This window comes from Dipteris shenzhenensis, chromosome 5, assembly GCF_047967505.1.
Source record: "Dipteris shenzhenensis isolate YYH24624 ecotype China chromosome 5, Dip_SZ_1.0, whole genome shotgun sequence".
In the NCBI taxonomy this organism is placed as follows: domain Eukaryota; kingdom Viridiplantae; phylum Streptophyta; class Polypodiopsida; order Gleicheniales; family Dipteridaceae; genus Dipteris; species Dipteris shenzhenensis.
The window spans coordinates 47,786,705-47,805,876 of NC_141600.1; the positions used below are offsets into that span (position 1 = coordinate 47,786,705).

Below are 19,172 nucleotides of genomic sequence, written 5' to 3' on the forward strand. Positions count from 1 at the left end.
AGATTCTGGAGAGTTTTTGATGCTTGGACAGATTTCTGACAGTGCAATCTGAGTTGACTTTACAGCCGGTGCTTGGCTGTGTTTTTTTGGGAGTTGTGCATTTCATTCCCAGCAAGGGAATTCAGTTTTGTATCTGCTTAAATCTCTTTCTCAGATATGGCCCAGCAAAATCAGAATGACTTCCAGTCTGGTGGACTTTCACAGGAAGACAAGTTGGATGGTACCAACTACTCCCTCTGGAGTTTAATGGTACGCAATATTCTGATTTCTCGCAATTTATGGGATTATGTGAATGGGGGTGAGAATTGACCAGCAGGTATGGCACCTAATACCCCTCCTCAGCAAGGAGGTGGAAGAAGTTGTGCACAAGGGGCAGCTGCAGAACAAGTTGTTGGTGCAGCCATAGCCACTACTCCAGATCAGAAGAGATGGGATTCACGGGATGCCTTAGCTTTGTCATGCATCTCTCTTTCAGTGGAAAGATTTATCATTCCAGCATATCCGGTCGTGTAAGACCTCGAAGGCAGCGTGGGATATTTTAGAAAGCATGTATGCAGCTCGGAATGATGCAAGGGTATCTTTCTTGAAAAGAGAGTTAAGTAATACACATATGGAAGAGGGTGACTCCATGTCAGTCCACCTCACAAAGCTACAGGATCTCAGAGAGCAATTGTTAAATATAGATGAAATTATTCCTGATTCAGAGATGATTACAACCACTCTGAATTCTCTTCCTGAGTCTTATCTCAGCTTTCATACCTCGCTGAACTTATCATTGAGGGGGGGTGCAAATCCTCTCACTTTTCATGAGTTGATAGGACTTCTGCTTCAGGAAGAGCAGACCAGGAAAAACTTGGCTTCACGTGCAGGTGAACAAGCCATGCTCTCAAAGTTTAAATCAAAAACAAAGGGACAGGCAAAGACATCAGTAAATCAGCCTTCCAGTGGGTCAGGACAGGCTTCACAAAAGGCTAAAAATGATGCAAGTAAGCCCAAGAAGAAGGGTTTTTGTCACTACTGCAAAAAACCAGGTCATCACATTGCAGAATGCAGGAAAAGGCTTGCAAAAGAGAAGAAAAACAGCTCCGGTATGGCTGTTTCAGATTCAGCTCCTCATGCATCTGACAGTGGAGATGCTGCAGCCAACTTTGTTGGAGTGGATTATGCCTTTTTATCTTATCTTTGAGGATGACAAATGTGCTGTCCGTGACAGGGAAGATGACTATGCCTTAAGGTTATCTGGTACTCTGCTGCATGGGCTTTTTCAGCTTGATCTTTTTGAGAAAAGAGCAGCCCCTGCTCTTGCAGTTTCTACCCCTACAGCTGCCATGCAGAATGCAGAATTATGGCATGCCCGATATGGCCACATGCATTACAACAGCTTGATGACACTTCAGAAGTATTCCATGGTTGATGCATTGCCACCTCTTGAGATACCTCCTCCACATGCCTGTGAAGGGTGCATTTTGGGCAAGATGCATCGATTTCCCTTCAAGAAGGATGGTTCAGTTAAAGCTGTCCGAAAATTACAGCTTATACACAGTGATGTCTGTGGTCCCATGAGGACTCCATCGTTGGGTGGTCATCTCTACTTCGTTACATTTATTGATGATTACTCCAATTTCACTTGGGTTTTTGGGCTGAAACGCAAATCAGAAGTGTTCACGATGTTTAAACACTTTTCAGCCATGGTTGAAAATGAAACCGGACTCAAGATACAGACATTGCGCACAGATAGAGGTGGGGAATACTTGTCTGCAGAATTTGATGCTTTTCTGAAAGGCAAGGGTATTGTGCATCAGCTCACAGTCAGGCTGACCCCTCAGCAAAATGGCAAAGCTGAGAGGAAAAATAGAACTCTCTTGGAGACGGACAGATGTATGCTGAAAAGCAAACACATGCCTCACAAATTCTGGCTTGAGGGTTTGATGTGTGCCAATTACATTCTGAATCGGGCTCCCACTAAGGCTTTAAAAACAAAACCTCCTTATGAGGTCTGGAATGATAGAAAGCCTTCAGTGGATCACTTCCGAGTCTTTGGATGCCTTGCTTATGCTCATGTGCCAGTTGAATTTAGGCACAAATTGTCAGATAAAGCCATTAAGTGCATATTTGTTGGGTACAGTGCAGAAAGCAAGGGATACCGTCTCTACAATCCTGCTACACGCAAGATCATAGTCAGTAGAGATGTGATATTTTCTGAAAATTCAGCTCACACTCAGGCTGAATTTCAAATGCCTTCTTCTTCAGAGGATGTCTTTGAGGGGTTGCTACCCATTGCCTTGGGTTCCCCTGCTGATTTTTCTGATGCAAATCAGAATTTACAGCAACCTCCAGATGCTTTAGTTCCGCCACAAGATGTCTTGCCCCCTCCACAGGCAGTGGAACAGGTGGTGCAGCAAGAAATTGCAGACATACATGCAGCAAAAACAGTCCCAAACTGGCTGTTACAGACTCTCAGGGAGAGTAAAATTGATGCTCCCTTACCTGGCAGGACTCGCAGTGCAGCAAGGCACATGGAAAGTGCTAATTCAGTGGAATCAGCATATGCAGGTACTCTTCTTGATGAGGAGGAGCCTGCCACATTCGAAGAGGCAAAGGATAATGTGCATTGGATGAATGCCATGCAGGATGAGTTGCAGTCCATTGCAAAAAATCAGACTTGGGATGTTGTAGACTTGCCACCGGGTAAACATGCCATTGGCACACGATGGGTTTTCAAGGTCAAACGGAAGCCATATGGCTCCATTGACAGATATAAGGCAAGCCTTGTTGCTAAAGGCTATGCTCAGAAAAAGGGCATAGATTATGAGGAGACATTCGCTCCTACATCCCGGATGACCACCATCCGATCAGTTATTGCAATGGCTGCACATTTTGAGTGGAATGTTCATCAGTTGGACATAAAAACAACCTTCTTAAATGGGGACTTGCTGGAAGAGGTGTATGTCAAACAACCTCCGGGCTTTGAAATTACAGCAAATGCACTTCAAGTATGCAAGCTCAACAAAGCTTTATATGGGCTGAAACAAGCCCCTCGTGCATGGTATGCCAAGATCCATGCCTTTTTGACCAGCAAGGGGCTGCACAATAGTCCTACTGAGAGCACCCTCTACATCAAGATGGATGGGGGGAAAATTTTAGTCATCCTTCTTTATGTCGATGACTTACTGCTCACAGGGTCCAATGAAGACAAAATTGCAGATTTCAAAGATGATTTGCAGACCAACTTTGACATGTCAGATTTGGGGCTGCTTCACTTTTATTTGGGGATCCAGTTCTCTCATGAGAGACGTGGCACTGTTATGTCTCAGTCCAAGTATGTTCAGAAACTCTTGGACAGATTTAACATGCATGAATATAAGCACATAGCCACTCCCATGGAGCCAGGGCTGAAACTCACAATGCATGATGCAGGAGAATTAGTTGATGCCACACTTAACAGTCAGGCTGTTGGATGCCTCATATATCTCTGCAACACTAGACTTGATATTCAGTTTGCAGTATCTCAGGTGAGCAGGTACATGCACAGCCCAAAGACTATGCATTGGCAGGCAGTTAAGCTTCCGTTATTTGCAGGGCACAAAGTATTTTGGCTTGCTATTTCCCAAGGTGGGTGACTTGCAAATGCATGCATACAATGATTCAGATTGGGCTGGTGATTATGATACTAGGCAGTCCACTAGTGGCAATTGTTTCTTTTTGGGTAAATCTTGCATTTCCTGGCTGAGCAAGAAACAATCTACAGTGGCTACCTCATCATGTGAAGCTGAGTACAGGGCAGCTTTCACAGCAACAGTTGAATGTGTCTGGCTGCAACATCTATTTGCTCATCTTCATCTGTCTTTGGAGGGTCCTTCAGAGAAGTTGCATACAAGAGAGATCATCTTTGTGTCCACACATGACAACGTTGCAGATATTTTCACCAAAGCACTACCACGTGAAAAGTTTGAAGCATTTCGCAGTACCCTGAACTTATATCCGTTTGGTGATTGATCAGCCTTGTACATGACATTGGCACTGCAGGGGGGTGTTAGAATTATAGATATAATTCAGCAGTGACCAATGTAATTTAATAAGCTAGTTAGGGGCACTTTTCCCTCTTTAAGAGGGTTTTCCCCCTAACAAGGCGTGGCATGACCCCTAACCTCGGCAGCAAAAAGGGTGCAGCACCAGGACTTCCCGAGAGGTCACCCATCCCAGTACTGTTCTGGCCCAAGCGCGCTTAACTGCGGAGTTCTGATGGGATCCGGTGTATTAGCGTTGGTGTGACTGCACCACGTAAAATAGCCGTGAGAAATTAGTATTGTCTTATTTTGTGAAGGTGGATGCAGGGGGGGGGGGGGGGAGGCCAAGGGGGCCGAGTTGCGCACAAGGGGGGATGGGGGGGGGGCGCAATAAGGGATGAAAGGGGGGGGGGGGGAGCGATGGGGGATGGGGGGGGGGCACAATGGGGGATGAGAAGGGGGGCAGCAATGGGAGATGGGGGGGGGGGGCGCGCAATGGGGGATGAGGAGGGGGGCGGCAATGGGGGATGTGGGGGGGGGGGGGGGAGATTTGTCAGTTCATGAGGATGGATTTGTATGAGAAATTTAAGCAAGGTGCACACTAGGCAAGTAAATATCATGAAATACAAATCCGACTAGGACCTAGATAAGGACAATGATAGATTGGTAACCAAATACTATCAAAGCTTACTCAAAGTTAATTAGTGTAGCATTTTTTTAAAAGGGCCCCAAGAAACAGTGGGTAGGGAGGAGGATCGGATTTTGGCAAAGGGTTATGCTCAAGGATACATTATGATGAGAAGCTTGCTGCCTCAGCTAGAATGGCCAAGATTGAATCAATCATTGTCATCAAAAGAAACCACTAAGACAAATGAATCCAAAGCCCAATAGATCCAAGGGGAGGACTGCGTCTAGCAACTTCTAGAATTCCACATGCATACGGAGTGAGGACTTTCTCAAAGCCGGTCAATGTCACTCTATACCAGATATACCTTTGTAATACTAGAATAAGTCTAATCACTCTATACTAGAGTCTATTATATAACTTGATTTATCTCTACACAATGATAAGTGACCAAAGGACACCACACAAGAGACTTTATAGAAGGCCATAAAGATGGCTCATAAATCTTGAGAAACCCAAGTGTGGCTAATTCCATGTATTCCCAACTTGGAGTTCTTGTGAGATCAAACTTACAGGAACCATTTCTTTAGACATATACAGCTTTCTATGATGAGAAGGGAGACGTAAAGAAGAGAAGTTGTAAAGTACACTAGTGGTTCACCAATTGATAGCATTTAATTGACAAGTTAAAGAAAGGGCAAATCAACAAGCCAGCACCAACACCATGTTGTAGCCATTCAAAGGATTTACAGTGCGGTGGAAGAAATGTACAGTTGCATTAAAGCCTCGTCAAAGGAGGGCCTTGCACAATGGCATGGAGTATGAATATGTATGAGTACAATGAACTGAATTACAAATCAGAACTTCTGAAGGAAAGAACTGGCTGCAACTGAGACCGACATTGAAAGGACATCAACAAGATCACAACTTGGTGGCAAACAGGCAACAAAAGTATTCTCTGTTGTTAAATGCTCTCATTCTTTTGTTCAAATTTCATTTTCATTTTGCAATCTCGAAGATAACCACATAAAATGCTTCAAAATACTTGATGATATTGTCCCAACCTAGAAAGCAAAAAGAAAAGAATCCATTAATTTAATTTACAGAAGTTCTAAGTGATAAAGTTTATTGAACCAAGCTGCCAACCTGTATGTCAAATGGCACTGGATCAAAGGCCAATCGATTCCCAAATCCATGGAAATGTACAACACGATTACGTAAAAGAATTGGAAGGATATAAGTTATATAAAAACTTGGCTTTGCCTCTTTTATCACATCCATGTCTGACACCTGCATACGAGATCATATATTAAGGGCGACAACAAAATAACAAACAAAATTCTCCACTTTCAAAGTTACTAGAAGACTCAAAACAAGTGTTCAACCTAAAATGAAATTGATATGTGACTCTTACAAGGCTCCCAATTGCTTCTAGGTCAAGCGATTGCAACTCCACAGGAAGCTCCTTAACAATTGTGACATCACCCTTTAAATAATCAATGAAGAAATTTTCTTGATAGATGTCCCCAAATTGACTGTAAGACCCAAATATGTAATATCAGTCTCTCTCTCTCTCTCTCTCTCTCTCTCTCTCTCCCCCCCCAACCACACACACAAGGTGCAAATTTATATTTATCTTCCCTCTTTCTTTCTTTATAATTGTGTGGCATAGTGGAAAGCTTCCTTTTTCTTCTCAAACACATCAGCATGATAAAGTATGTGGAATGGTACACCAAAAGCACTTGAGAGCACACACAGAAAGTAATATACTTAGAAAATAAGACCCCTGCAGGAATGACGATCAATGAAAATATATCTTGGTTTCAAGACCCTTTACGCAATACATTGACAACGTTTATGCCTAAGAGATAAGGTTAGTTAACGGATTCCCTCAAAAGAGCTAGACGCTGAAGAAGAGACAAGGTTAGTTAATGGATTCCCTCATAGCGTGTCAGTTCGGCATGCAGAAATGTCATGTAGTGAATAAGAATACATGACAAATAACGAGATGGCTATAATGTAGGTATACTAAGCATATGGATCAGGGATACAAAAATGTCAAGTAGTCATACAATATGCGACAAAAATGGGATGACTGTTTAATGTAGCTGTTGATTGAAAACTAAGCACATACAAAGTCAATAAATGAAGTAATTACAGTTAAAGGTCCTTGGGGTCCCAAACTTGGTGGGAGAGATCCTTGATCCCTTAGAGTTACAATTAGGGGAACTTAGGGTTATGTCTTCCTAAAAAACTATGCATCATGTCTTAAAGGTTTGTGTTGTCATTTTGAGCTTCATCTAGAGAGCTCCCTGTGTGGGCTTCTTATTGAATACAATACATTTCACCTTTTTGCATCATATTTTGTTCACCTTCTCTTCAATAGATCTTACGTGTAAAGATGCATCCACTCATTACTCGAAGAATATGTTTGGAAGTCGAAAGACCCACTTGTGCAACGGAAGTTGTTTAAGCTCATAGCAGCATTCTTGCCTTAGAAGCAGCCTATGCAAGCTCCCCTATAAGAGCTTCCAAAGTTATAAAGTGGAAGAGATAGATGATAAGCTACACGATGATGCAAAGAAACATTAGCGTCGATCAAAGTGGCAAACAACCTCAGCTTCTTTGAATGTCAAGGTGACAAGATTGGAGTTTAGTGGTCTCTTTTCCCATAGATGCTACTGAGTTGGTCAATGATCAAATGTTGAAAAGGGATGATCCAACATCAAAGAAAAGAAGGTACACTTTCATTAACAAGGTGCCTAAACAAAGAGAGCCTCCAACACCAATGTACAAAATGTCACTAGATTCGGTGCAGCAGGTTTCTTCCATCGATTGTTGTGGGAGTAGGTGTTGCCAACATGCAGAGCAAGATCTCTTAATGAATCTAAGGAAGAACTTTTGGGGCAGCTCCTTGGAGTCTCGTACAAACTTTATATACGATGTGTTGTCAATGGCTTGGCATCATGACTACACAAGGAGGATATGCTACAACTTCAAGATAAACGGTCGGGATGTCTGTTGTAGAGCATGGTATGAGATGCATGGAATTCCAAGGACATCATTTTATCGATACAGGGAGCAATTTGAGAGTGGTGTGCAGCGATATGTGCATGGCAATTCAGGCATTATGAGGAGGAGCAGGGAGCACATCAGTTCGTCTCCCAAACCTTGGGAGTCAAGGTCCAAGATATTGCAAATGCATCAAAGGTAGAAAAGGATCCAAAATCCATGTTAAAAAGGAATTGGCTCTCCATGAATCACATTTGCAAGATGATTGTAGAAAAAGGAGACGAGGCAAATTTAGAGAAGGGGAATAGAAAGCAAGGAGTGAGAAAGAAAGAAAGAAAGAAAGAAAGTTTATTAAAGTCTTCGGAAGACCAATGGGTCTATGAGACTGTGAAAATCTTGCTACAACGAGTTGTGGTAGTGGAGCTATTAAACGAGCATCCATACCAATGCAAAATGCAAAAAATAAAGAATGGCAATACTAAGTCCTAAGTACAACATAGTCATGTCGATGGTCGACTATATATCAATCTCAGCATCATCATCAACATCATCATCATCAGCAGCAGCAACAGCAGGATATCAGGATGGATGAGGCAGTGGAAGCATGAAGTCGGTATCTCAATATTAGTGTGATTTTGCCATTCCCTACAAATGATGCATACAAAATTTGTGATAGTTTTGTCAAGTGGAACAGTGGAAATGTAATGATGGTACTACAAAACCATGTTGAAATTTTTGACCATGCTTAAAGTATATTGCTTTTGACCATGAAAACGACAAAAACTAGAGGCAACATTGCAATGTGATGAGGTGTTTCAAATTTATGATTGCATGAGGGTGTGTGATAGCTGGAGGGAAAAGAGAGTGGTGCTATGGTTAGAGGGGAATAAACAATGCCTAGCACAATTTTCATCCTTCTAGCTTACCCATGTGAGGCTATTGATTTTGAATTGTGAGTAGTGGATAGGGGATACAATGCAAATGCATAGAGTGATGTCGGCCACTCAAAGGTGCAGTCCTGGCACGTCTCCTAGTCGTAGCTCTGTGTCTAACCAGGGCTACTGTGACCCCCGTCGGTCGGGCTCCAACTTTAAACAAGGAGGGAATGACCCCTAGTGTGATATGTGTGTCAACCCTCTGTTTGAGCAGTCGGGTCACAGGCTCCAGGTCACAGTCATGTCGAGGCCTCGTCTCGTGGGGGTCCATATGATCTGGCTCAAAGAACTCCGTGATAGAGCTCTAAGAGGGATCAGCCAAGGAGGAAGTCTGCTCCTGTCTCCGTGCTCAGAGTATCCTCTCGCGGCGTCTAAGTACCTCATGAATGAAACCTGCCAAACACCGCTAGTCTGGGTAGGAGAGGAAATAGGCCAAAATTCCATAGCTATCTCTGAAGAAACGCCCTCGGATCTCATAGGAAACAGGACACCTGAAGATGAAATGCTCCTCTGCCTCAACCTCCTGCATGTCACACAATGTGCATATGCGCCTCTCCTTGGGTAGTCGCTCTGCTCTACCGCTCTCAATACGAAGTCTATGTGAAGAGACCCAGAACTGCCCAAGAGAGATCCTTAGCGAGAGGGGTAGGTGAATTTGCATGTATCTTGGTGGGTCAATGAAACCCTCCGCTATGATATGTAAGAAGTGATCTCTGTAGAAGCTAAGCTTCACTAGGAGTTCACTCGGTCCCAACCAGGTCCGAAATGTGTGTAGCTGTAATAGATCCTCATGGATAACCTGGTTGACCTCGTGTGATAGGAGGGGAGAAAACGGAGCATCCATGCTGTACTAGAAGGGAGGTAGTCTATCCATGTGGAGCCCCACAGTCGCTCAAACCATCTCTCTGTACGTGCATACCAGCACCTCTAGTCCCCTCCTGCTGCAAGTGCCATAGAAGAGGAAGGGGGAAAGAGGAAGAGAGAGAGAAAGAATGAAAGAAAGAAAGAAAGTCTATTAAAGTCTTCGGAAGATCATAAAGGGTCTATGAAACTAAAAGAAGTTGATACAATGAAATTGATGGGTGGAACCACTAAACATGCATCACCACCCAGGACAAACACAAAATCCATAACCAAAATTCATAATTGATAACCTTACCTTGCCCATGATGGCGTCAGTAAATGCAAGGGAAAACTCTTTGAGTGGAAGCCATTGAGAGTGTAGGCTAGGGCAAGCAATGGAGACTCAAGAAAAGAGGCAATGGAAGCAAAAACGAGATGCTGAAGTGTATTGCTACAATCAAATGAATGAGTACAAAGTACAAAAACCCTAGGACAAGTCCTAGCTGGACTAAGTGTCCTAACTAGTACATTGTACCAAGTATCCTAACTGCCTATATCTAGGCCTACAAGGCACATACCAAGGAATGAGTGACAACTATGGATACCCCATAGAATGGCCTACACTTTTAGTAAGCAAGCCCACTTTACTCCTTACAGAAAACAGCTTAAAGCTCCTGAAGCAGCACACCTATTCATTAGGTATATCTTCAGACATCATGGGATACCTAAGTCCATTGTATCCGATTGAGATTCTAAATTTACTAGTAACTTTTGGCAAGCACTGTTTGAGAATCTGGGAACCATTATAAGTTCTTCAGCATTTCATCCCCCAAAATAAAGGCCAAGTGAAGTCACGGACATTAGCATGTTAGACCTTCTTAAAATGTATGTCCATGATCAACAAAATATGTTAGAAAAGTATTTGCCTATAATGGAGTTTGTGTATAATAATACCATTCACTCTTCCACTGGAAAAACTCCTGTTGAATTCATTTATGGAAGATCTTTACCCACTCCTTTAATGCAAACTAAGGATAAAAATTTTGCCATTGATCAATTCGTTCAAAACTACGACTCTACTAATGCCACAGTCGAAAAAGCCATTCAAAAGGCTCAATAAAAACAAAGGGCAGCTGCGAATAAAAGACGGAGGGCATTTGAAGTCAAAGAAGACCAATGGGTTCTATTGAAATTTGAAAAAACCTAACTGAAAAATGTAAGCTAGGGCAAGCAATGGAAGCTCAAAGAAACAAGGAATTTAGGCAAAAACAAGCTGCTGTAAAGAATTGCTGCAATCAACGAATAAGTACAAGGAACACCCAATATAACAAAACCCTAGGACAGAGAGTCCTAAATGGACTAAGCGTCCTAACTGGTACATGTGCTAACTGTACTAAGTGTCCTAACTGCCTATAACTAGGCCTAAAAGACATACCAAGGAATGAGTGGTATGGGCTGAAGTATCCTGGACACGTCTCAGAATACCTGAATAACTAATGTCATGGTTGCACATGTTCATCCTATAGGGATATAGCAACCTATGATTGTACAGAGCATAACAGATCAAGTCACAAAAGGTACTAAGTTCAAAGCTTGCCGGAAAGCTTCAAACTTAGGTCAAGGAAGAGCCTTCGTAAAAAGATATGCCAACTTGTCTTCAGTGGGAACATAGGACAACTGAATATCACCTGCTGATAATCTCTCTCTGAAATAGTTATACTGAACCTCAATATGCTTTGTATAGGCATGGAACAGTGGATTCCGTGCACCAGCCAAAGCACTTTGACTATCAATGAAGATGATGGTAGGAGCAGTCTAACATGCATGAAGATCTGCAAGTAACTTCCAGAGCCAAACACACTCCACTGTAGCTGCAAAAGTTCCTCTATACTCAATTGACCTCACAGCTAGAAGTAGCAACTGTAGTCTACTTCTCGCTGAACCAAGAGATGCATGAAGTACCAAGCATGAAATAATTGCCACTATGAGACACACGGGTGTCGGAACATCCAGCCCAATCACTATCAGTGAATCCATGCATGACAAGTGAAGAATTCACCTCATAGAGAAGACCCAAATGTTGAGTGCCTTTGAGGTACCTAAAGACACGCTTCACATCCTACCAATGGCGTGTAGAGGGGCTGTGCATATATCTGCTTAATTGTGAGACAGCATATTGAAGATCGGGTCTAGTATGGCATAAATAGTTCAAACAACCAACTGCCTCCTGATAGAGGGTGACATCACATGCACCATTGCTATCCTCAGACGAGAAGTGAAAACCAGGCTCTAATGGTGTGGATACTGGCTTGCAATCCTTAAACTGAAACCGCTACAAAAGCTGTCCAATATACTTGATTGTGACATCAAAATATCCCCCTCACTGCTAGCAAATTGAATGCCAAGATCATAATGCAAAAGACCAAGATCAGACATTGCAAATGTCTTCTGCAAGTCAAGCTTAAAAGCTGCAATTTGCTCAGCATGTGTCCCAGTCACAAGCATGTCATCCACATAGAGTGCTAAACCCAGCAAATCTGTCCCACTCTTATGAATGTAAAGGGTAGCTTCTGTAGGGCTGTTCTGAAAGCCAAGACTAAGCAAATGAGCATGTATCCTGGAATACCAAGCCCGGGGTGCCTGCTTCAATCCATAGAGGGCTGTCTTTAAGAGGTATACATTTCTTTCAAAACCTGCAACCTCAAAGCCAAGAGGTTGCATAACATAGACTTCCTCCTATAAATGCCCATGAAGAAAAGTTGTCTTAATATCAAGCTGATGTACCTCCCAATAAAAATGGGCAGCAAAGGCAATAACAACCCCGATAGTAATGATCCTGGAAGTGGGGGCAAAAGTCTCCTCAAAGTCAATACCTTGTGTTGTGCATAGCCCTTAGCAACAAGACGAGCTTTCATGATGTGCCCTACACTCTCAGCCACGCGAGTCTGCTGAGGAGTGTAGGGCACAATGCATTGATGATGTATGCCACGTGAGGCCAAAAAATCAACAAATTCCTTTGACACATATTCACCTCCCTGTTGGTATTTATATGGGCAATTTTCAGCCCACTTTCATTCTCTACCGAGGCAATGAAATGTCTGAAGCATGCAAAAACTTCACATTTGGATTTCAAGGCAAAAATCCAAGTTTGTCTAGTCAAGTCATCAATGAAGGTAACAAAATAGTAAAATCCCCCAGAGCTCAAACCACATGGGTCCACAAGCATCACTATGAATCAAATACAACTTGCGTGAGGCACCAACTCTCCCATCCTTGAGAAATGAAGAGCGGTACATTTTTCCAAGCAGACATGCTTTGAAAGCATATGCATTTTAGGAAGATCAACAACCATACCATCCTTATGTAACTTCACCAGAGCCCCAAAGTTGACGTATCCAAACCTCTCAGGCCACAAATGAGTATCTGCCATGGTAGAAGTATCAACAGCATACGCATCTGCATCTGCAAGTCCAGCATCATCCAAGCCTCTGTCAAATGCATCAAGTCTATAGAGCCCTCTAGTCAATGTGCCAGTCAACATCATGGTAAAGGCATGTGTAGCATCATAGACTGCACACAGAACACCATCAAAGAGAACCTGATATCCACAAGTAGCTATGGCTGAAATGGATATGAGGTTCTTGCAGATGCCTAGTACATAAATTGCATTGTCTAGAGTGACTAGACCACCAGAAACAAAATTAATGGCAACTTGCTCAATGCCTTTTACTGTATAAGATGCATTATTGGCACATGTAATTGTCCCCCCCTTAGATGCATGCTCAAGTGAGCTAAATAACTTTGGGCAAGAAGTGATGTTCTTGCTACACCACTATCAATGAACTAGGCATCAAAAACATCAGAAACTGTCCTGCACGCATCATGAATATCAGGATTATACCGACAAGTAATAAGAAAAGCCCAATGCTGGTCATGTGCAAAATTAGCTGACTCATGTCAATCATTTGGAATAGGAGTACCAGAAACTGCAAGACCGAACTCCTCCTTTTCAAATGCAAATCTCTTCCTGCACTCAGGAATATCGTGCCCAGCCTCCAAGTTTCCTACAATAGTTGCATCTCTTTTTCTTCTTCTCCTCCCCAGAAGAACAGGCATCATGGGAGTGACCAGCATGCATACGAGGGGGCTTACTAGCTCAAACCTTGCCTTTGCCCTTGTTCTTATGCTGTGCAGCGAAGGCTTGATCACTAGCCATAGAAGCATTTCTGTTTACACGACTTTGTTACTCTTGTAAGAGGGCAACCAACAGGTCCAAGGAATAATGGTTGGCATTACCACCTACAACCAACCTCAAAGTAGTAGCAAAGATCTGGTAAGAATCAGGCAACCCATCAGGCATCATAGAAACAAGCTTAGAATCACGAACCACCTCATCAATGTTGGCCAACTACTCTTTCAAATCCTTCACACTGGTAAGATAGGCATCCATATTACCACCCTCTTCAAGCTTTAAGTCCCTCAACTGCTTGTGGAGATAAGCAACCCTCCCCTCATTCCGCACCTGATATAAGGATGCAAGCTGATCCCATGCTTGCTTAGTTGTCTTGCATGACCGGATATGAGGGATAATGACCCTTTTCACTGAAAGAGCAATCAATGCACGTGCTTTGGCATTACGTCCATCCCACTGAATCTACTGTTGAGTAGAAGGCAACATACCTATAGTGGAAGATGCAACTGCACCAGAAGTAGCATTAGACCCATCACCAAATGAGCCTGAGGCAGAAGTACCAAATGTACCAAAAGCAGCTAGTCAAGAAGGCCTGACCTCAGTGCCTAAAACAATATTCCAAAGGTTCTTGGCAACAAAAACATGCCCCATCATATAGGCCCACATGGGGTAATGTGTGCCATCAAGTTTGTCCTCAAGCCCAAGCATCCCAAACAAATCATCCTTACTGCCAGCCATAGTGCTAAAATGCAAGGCAACGGCACCAACTGACAATGCAAATGAGAGGAGGGCAATCTCTCAAACGAAAAGGCAAATTTTTGCTCAAGCTTCAAAGCTTTTCACTGCAAATGTGTGGCTGTCACAAGGTGTACCTACTGCAAAAAGATTCCCAAAAGGAAACACGAGGCCTTCCAAGGCAACACAGGGCCTTTCCACAATGCCAATGAAGTAAAGAAAGGACTGTTTTGCAGAAAATAAAAGGAATCAACACAATAGAGGCTTACCAAGTGATGTAGACCAAAAATGAGGGTGAGAGGGCGTAGGCAGCAGGTAGAAGGAAGGAGACGGGAGAGTAGATAGGATTAGATGTCGGATCAAAACGTGTACAATGAGGGGTGGATGGGGACTTACAGTCCCTTCACATTTTCCACCTAAAAGGACATGCCTGCACCGTACAGCCGTTGTACTCACTCGCAGTACCTGCTACAGCCGTACGCTCTTCTCCGTGCCTTCCATACACCAGACGTCCATACATCGTACCTACGATGTATACCGTACATTGGATCTGCTTCGTGCAACTGTACACAGCAGCTGTCCATACAACGTACATGTTCCGTACGTCACCGTACAGTGTTCCGTACTGCTTTTCGTACCTTCGTCGTACATTCCGTACAGCTGTACATGCACTCTATACAGGCACAGCACATGTTCAATACCTGCTTCCGTACAGGCATCGTACTTGTTTTTTTTACTGTACTTCCGTACATTCACTGTACAGTGCTACGTACAACGTGTCAGAATCCGTACTAGCTAGCATTGGTTGTGAATACGGACATTGGCAGTTCTTGGGGCTTTCCACCTTCTTTGGTTGCAATTTCTTGCAAGAACATTGGGGCTTTGGAGTTTCTTCTGCAATCTCTTGTTTGTTTGCAGTACATTGGGTCAGATTGCAGGACATTGAGTCACTTTTGTAGGACATTGAGTCAGATGTGCATACATTGGGTCACATTTGCAAAAATTTCAGCAAAATTTGGGGCTTTTATGCGGCCTATTTGCCCTCAATAAATTTGGGGCTTTTGCCGGATTTGCTATTTTTGCAGTGAACATTGCCTGTCACAGTCACATTTGGGTCAGATCTGCATTTGCCCTTTGATTTGGGTCAGAAATTTGTAGATATTTGCTGTCATTTTTTGGACAGCCAGCTTTTTGCAGTGATAGCCTTGAGGCTTTTGGGTTTTCAGGTCTCTTTCAGGGTATCACATTTGCTATGGCTAGGAATAATCAAGATCTATTTGGCGTTCTTCGTGAAGATGATAAGTTGGATGGCACCAACTATCCGATGTGGTCTTATCTCATGAAACATATTCTTGTTGCAAAGCATTTGTGGAATATTGTTTCTAGGGCTGATCTGAGGCCAGCCAATGTTACAGTGGTTGCCTCTACTGCTGGTCCCTCTGCAAGGGGTACTACTCCTGATGCCTCTTCCTCTAGCACTCCTGCTGCTGCTGAAACCGGCCTCTAATCACTCAAAGGGCAGTGGAACTAAACCTTTAATCACTTCAGCACTTATTTACAGCCCACAAAGCATATATCACAACCATTAACCATTGCATGATCACCATTTGGCATTTACCCTTTTGTTCACAAACAAAACCACTGAAAAAGGGATGGAGGCTTAGAATGCCTCTGCTCAACAAACATAGATAAGTGCACCCGATTGGCCCCAAACACCGTGGCGCCCCTTTCGGTATTTCTTTATATTTCACAGTGAAATGATTACAAGTTGCATCTGGGAGACCTTCCCTGCAACTCTGAGCACGTAGCCCCAATTCACTAAGCCTTCACAAGGCTTTCAAGCATAGAACACCATCACATAAGTGCACTTAACCCATAGGCTCAACCCAAAGACATTCTCTTTCCGAGTGCAATTCCATTGGCTGTCCAGATGCAATCACACTGCACCCCAGCTGCACTCTCTTTGAGTGGTTTCCAGATGGCATTCACAAAGCTTTTCAAAGCTCCAAAATAAAATCAGCAAAGTACCCAACCAAAGAATGACTCATGTAGCACTGCCTGGGCACCTGTGAGCCAAGAAAGAGGCGGCACACGAGGCCAACCAATAGCTTATGGCCAAAAGAAATTGCAGCAGCAAAATCACAACTTACCAAGCCCTGAAAACTTGAACCAAGTCCTCAATCGCCAAGAGGACATAGTAGCCAATGCCCAATTGCATTCTCAGCCAAAGAGGAGTTGCAAAGGCATGAAGAAAGAGCATTTACAAGAGCCGACCAGCAAGAATTCCACTGAAAAATGTGAAAAGAAGCACTTCTGTCACGAAGAAATGGGAGTTCTTGGGCTCAAAAGAAGCGTGCTTCATAGAGGAATGCATTGAGAAGGTTTTGGAGAAGTTTCATCGCCGGAAAGTCCTCCGAAACTGAGAAAAACCAGTCAACCAGCGCGTGGGACCACTCGAAATTCAACAGAAAGCTGTAGCTTTGCAAGAGGAGAGGCCCAGGAGGCTGTAGAAGCAAAAAGGTCCAGAAAAAGCCACTTTTGCAAATTCGACCAGCAAAAGAAGTGCTCAGCTCTGCCCATTCTACCATACGCACGGAGGGAAAAGCATATCACTGCGAAGGGGAGGCAGAGGGGAAGCCATCGGGCCAAACGGGTGTCGAGGAATCCAAACGGGTGAGGAGTTATGAAGAAAAACGGAATTCAGCTGAAGGAGTCTGAAAAACCAGTCCAAAATCTCAACAAAGGGAGAAGATGAGAGAGAAAACCACGTGTGAAGTTTAGAAGGCCCAGGAAGGTCCAGAAATGGCAAAGGAGCATGTAGAAGGCACTAGAGCCACCTGGAACTCTACGGGGGCCACTGAAGGTACATGGCCCTCTAGGGGGCCCATTAAAAATGCCACATCATCATTTCCCAACAACCACTCTTTTGATTCCTTGGAATGCCTTTGGGCCTAGGGATTAATTACGCTTATGTGCTAGGCGTCATGCCGCGTTTAATTACACATTATTAAGCCCATGCTTGGACTTTTAAAACCAAAGTTGTCACAGTCTTGTAGTACATTAAAGTACTTAGAATTCACCCCCCCGTGACAGCTGCTCTTCCAACCCAAGAATAGTCAAGATGGGATGCAAGAGATGCAAATGCACATTCATGCATTGCTTTATCATGCAAAAGAATCATTATTCCACACATCCGGTCTTGCAAGACAGCAAAGGATGCTTGGGATAAATTGGCTTCTCTCTATCAGATTCGCAATGAAGCTCGTGTTGCATATTTGAGAAGACAATTACAGGAAGTCAGTATGAATGAAGGTGACTCTATGGATGCATACCTGACAAAGGTCAAGGACCTCATGGAACAACTTGCCAACATTGATGAGGTGGTGCCAAATTCACAGCTTGTCAGTACCACATTGAATGGATTGCCAGATACATATCAAGGGTTTGCTACAACCCTTCGATTAGTGGCCATGGGTAATCCACACCACTATTCTTTTGATCAGCTAGTTACTTTGCTTTTGCAGGAAGAGCAAAGTAGAGCTAATAGACAAGCCATTCTTCCTGATCATGCATTTGTTTCACAGTAGACAGGAAGAGGCAAGGCTTCCAAGCCTATGGGCAAGCCAAAATCTGCGCATAGCAGCTGCAATTCCTCCCATGCATCTAAAAATACAGCAGATAAGTCAAAGAAGAAAAGATGCAACTATTGTCGCAAGCCTGGACATGACATTTCAGAATGCAGGAAGCGCATTGCTTCGGAGAAAAAGAAAGCAGGATTGACAGTTAATGCCTCACATGCTATTGAATCCCATGAGCCAGAAGATGCTTCACATGCACATGCTCTTCAAGATGATTGGGCATGGGCTGTCCATTGCTCATTTGATCCCTCCAAAGCTGATGCATTCTTTATTGCTAATGATGCTCAGTCCTGGTACTTTGATAGTGGTGCTTCCAAGCATGTCACATCTTGCAGACAGTTGTTTCATTCTTTAGCTGATGCACCTCGAGGGGGGACTGTTACATGTGCTAATAATGCTTCATATGCTGTAAAAGGAGTTGGAGATGTGCAGCTCACATCCATTTCAAGCCATCCTATCACTCTGACAAATGTTCTTTTTGTGCCTGGAATTGACGTCAACTTGATTTCAATTTCAGCAATTGCTACTTCAGGTTTCAGAGTGATTTTTGATAGCTACAGATGCCTAGTTTATGATCTTCGTGATGACAATGCCATAGTTCTCACTGGCACTTTACAAAAAGGGCTTTATCACCTTGATCATCATTCAGCTGCACTTTCTATTGAAGCATTGGCTATTTCAGATTCACAGCTTGCTGAAACTCATCTTTGGCATGAGAGAATGGGCCATCTCAATCATAGAGCTCTTGCAAAGCTACATTCACAGCAGATGGCAAATGATGTACCTCAGACTCACACAGTTTCCAAACATGTGTGTGAGGGTTGTCTTTTGGGTAAGATGCATCGATTTCCTTTTCAAAAGAATTGTCCAAAACTCTCACAAAGGAAATTGCAGCTAGTGCACAGTGATGTCTGTGGCCCAATGAGGACAAATGCCATTGGGGGGTACAAGTATTTCATGACTCTCATTGATGATTTCACAAGATATTGCTGGATATATCCTTTAAAAGCCAAATCTGAAGTTTTCCTATGCTTTCAGAGATGGCTGAATATGGTTGAGAATGAATCAGGATGCAAGCTTGTCACCCTCAACACAGATAGGGGAGGAGAGTATATGTCAAAGGAGTTTGATGCATTTCTGTCTTCACGGGGCATTATTCACTCATGTACTACTTCTTACACTCCT

The 19,172-nt window shown here is 43.3% G+C and overlaps 1 protein-coding gene and 1 non-coding gene across 4 annotated transcripts in view; both read right to left on the bottom strand.

The window, feature by feature from the left end:
• LOC147902113 (O-fucosyltransferase 2-like) overlaps positions 1–19,172 on the bottom strand; it is a 90,132-nt gene that overhangs the window by 53,095 nt on the left and 17,865 nt on the right. For all 3 annotated transcript variants that reach the window (XR_015541005.1, XM_087374771.1, XM_087374770.1), the window contains exons 6-7: positions 6,047–6,167; positions 5,779–5,922 (exon numbers count right to left, since the gene is read on the bottom strand). Coding sequence is in view for 2 of the 3 variants with exons in the window: in XM_087374771.1 (XP_087230897.1) it covers positions 5,779–5,922; positions 6,047–6,167 (265 nt within the window). In the remaining variant the exon portion in view is untranslated. The remainder of the gene's footprint in view (positions 1–5,778; positions 5,923–6,046; positions 6,168–19,172) is intronic.
• Positions 4,162–4,280, bottom strand: LOC147902114 (5S ribosomal RNA). Its single transcript, XR_015541078.1, has one exon. It is a non-coding gene; the product is annotated as a 5S ribosomal RNA (ribosomal RNA).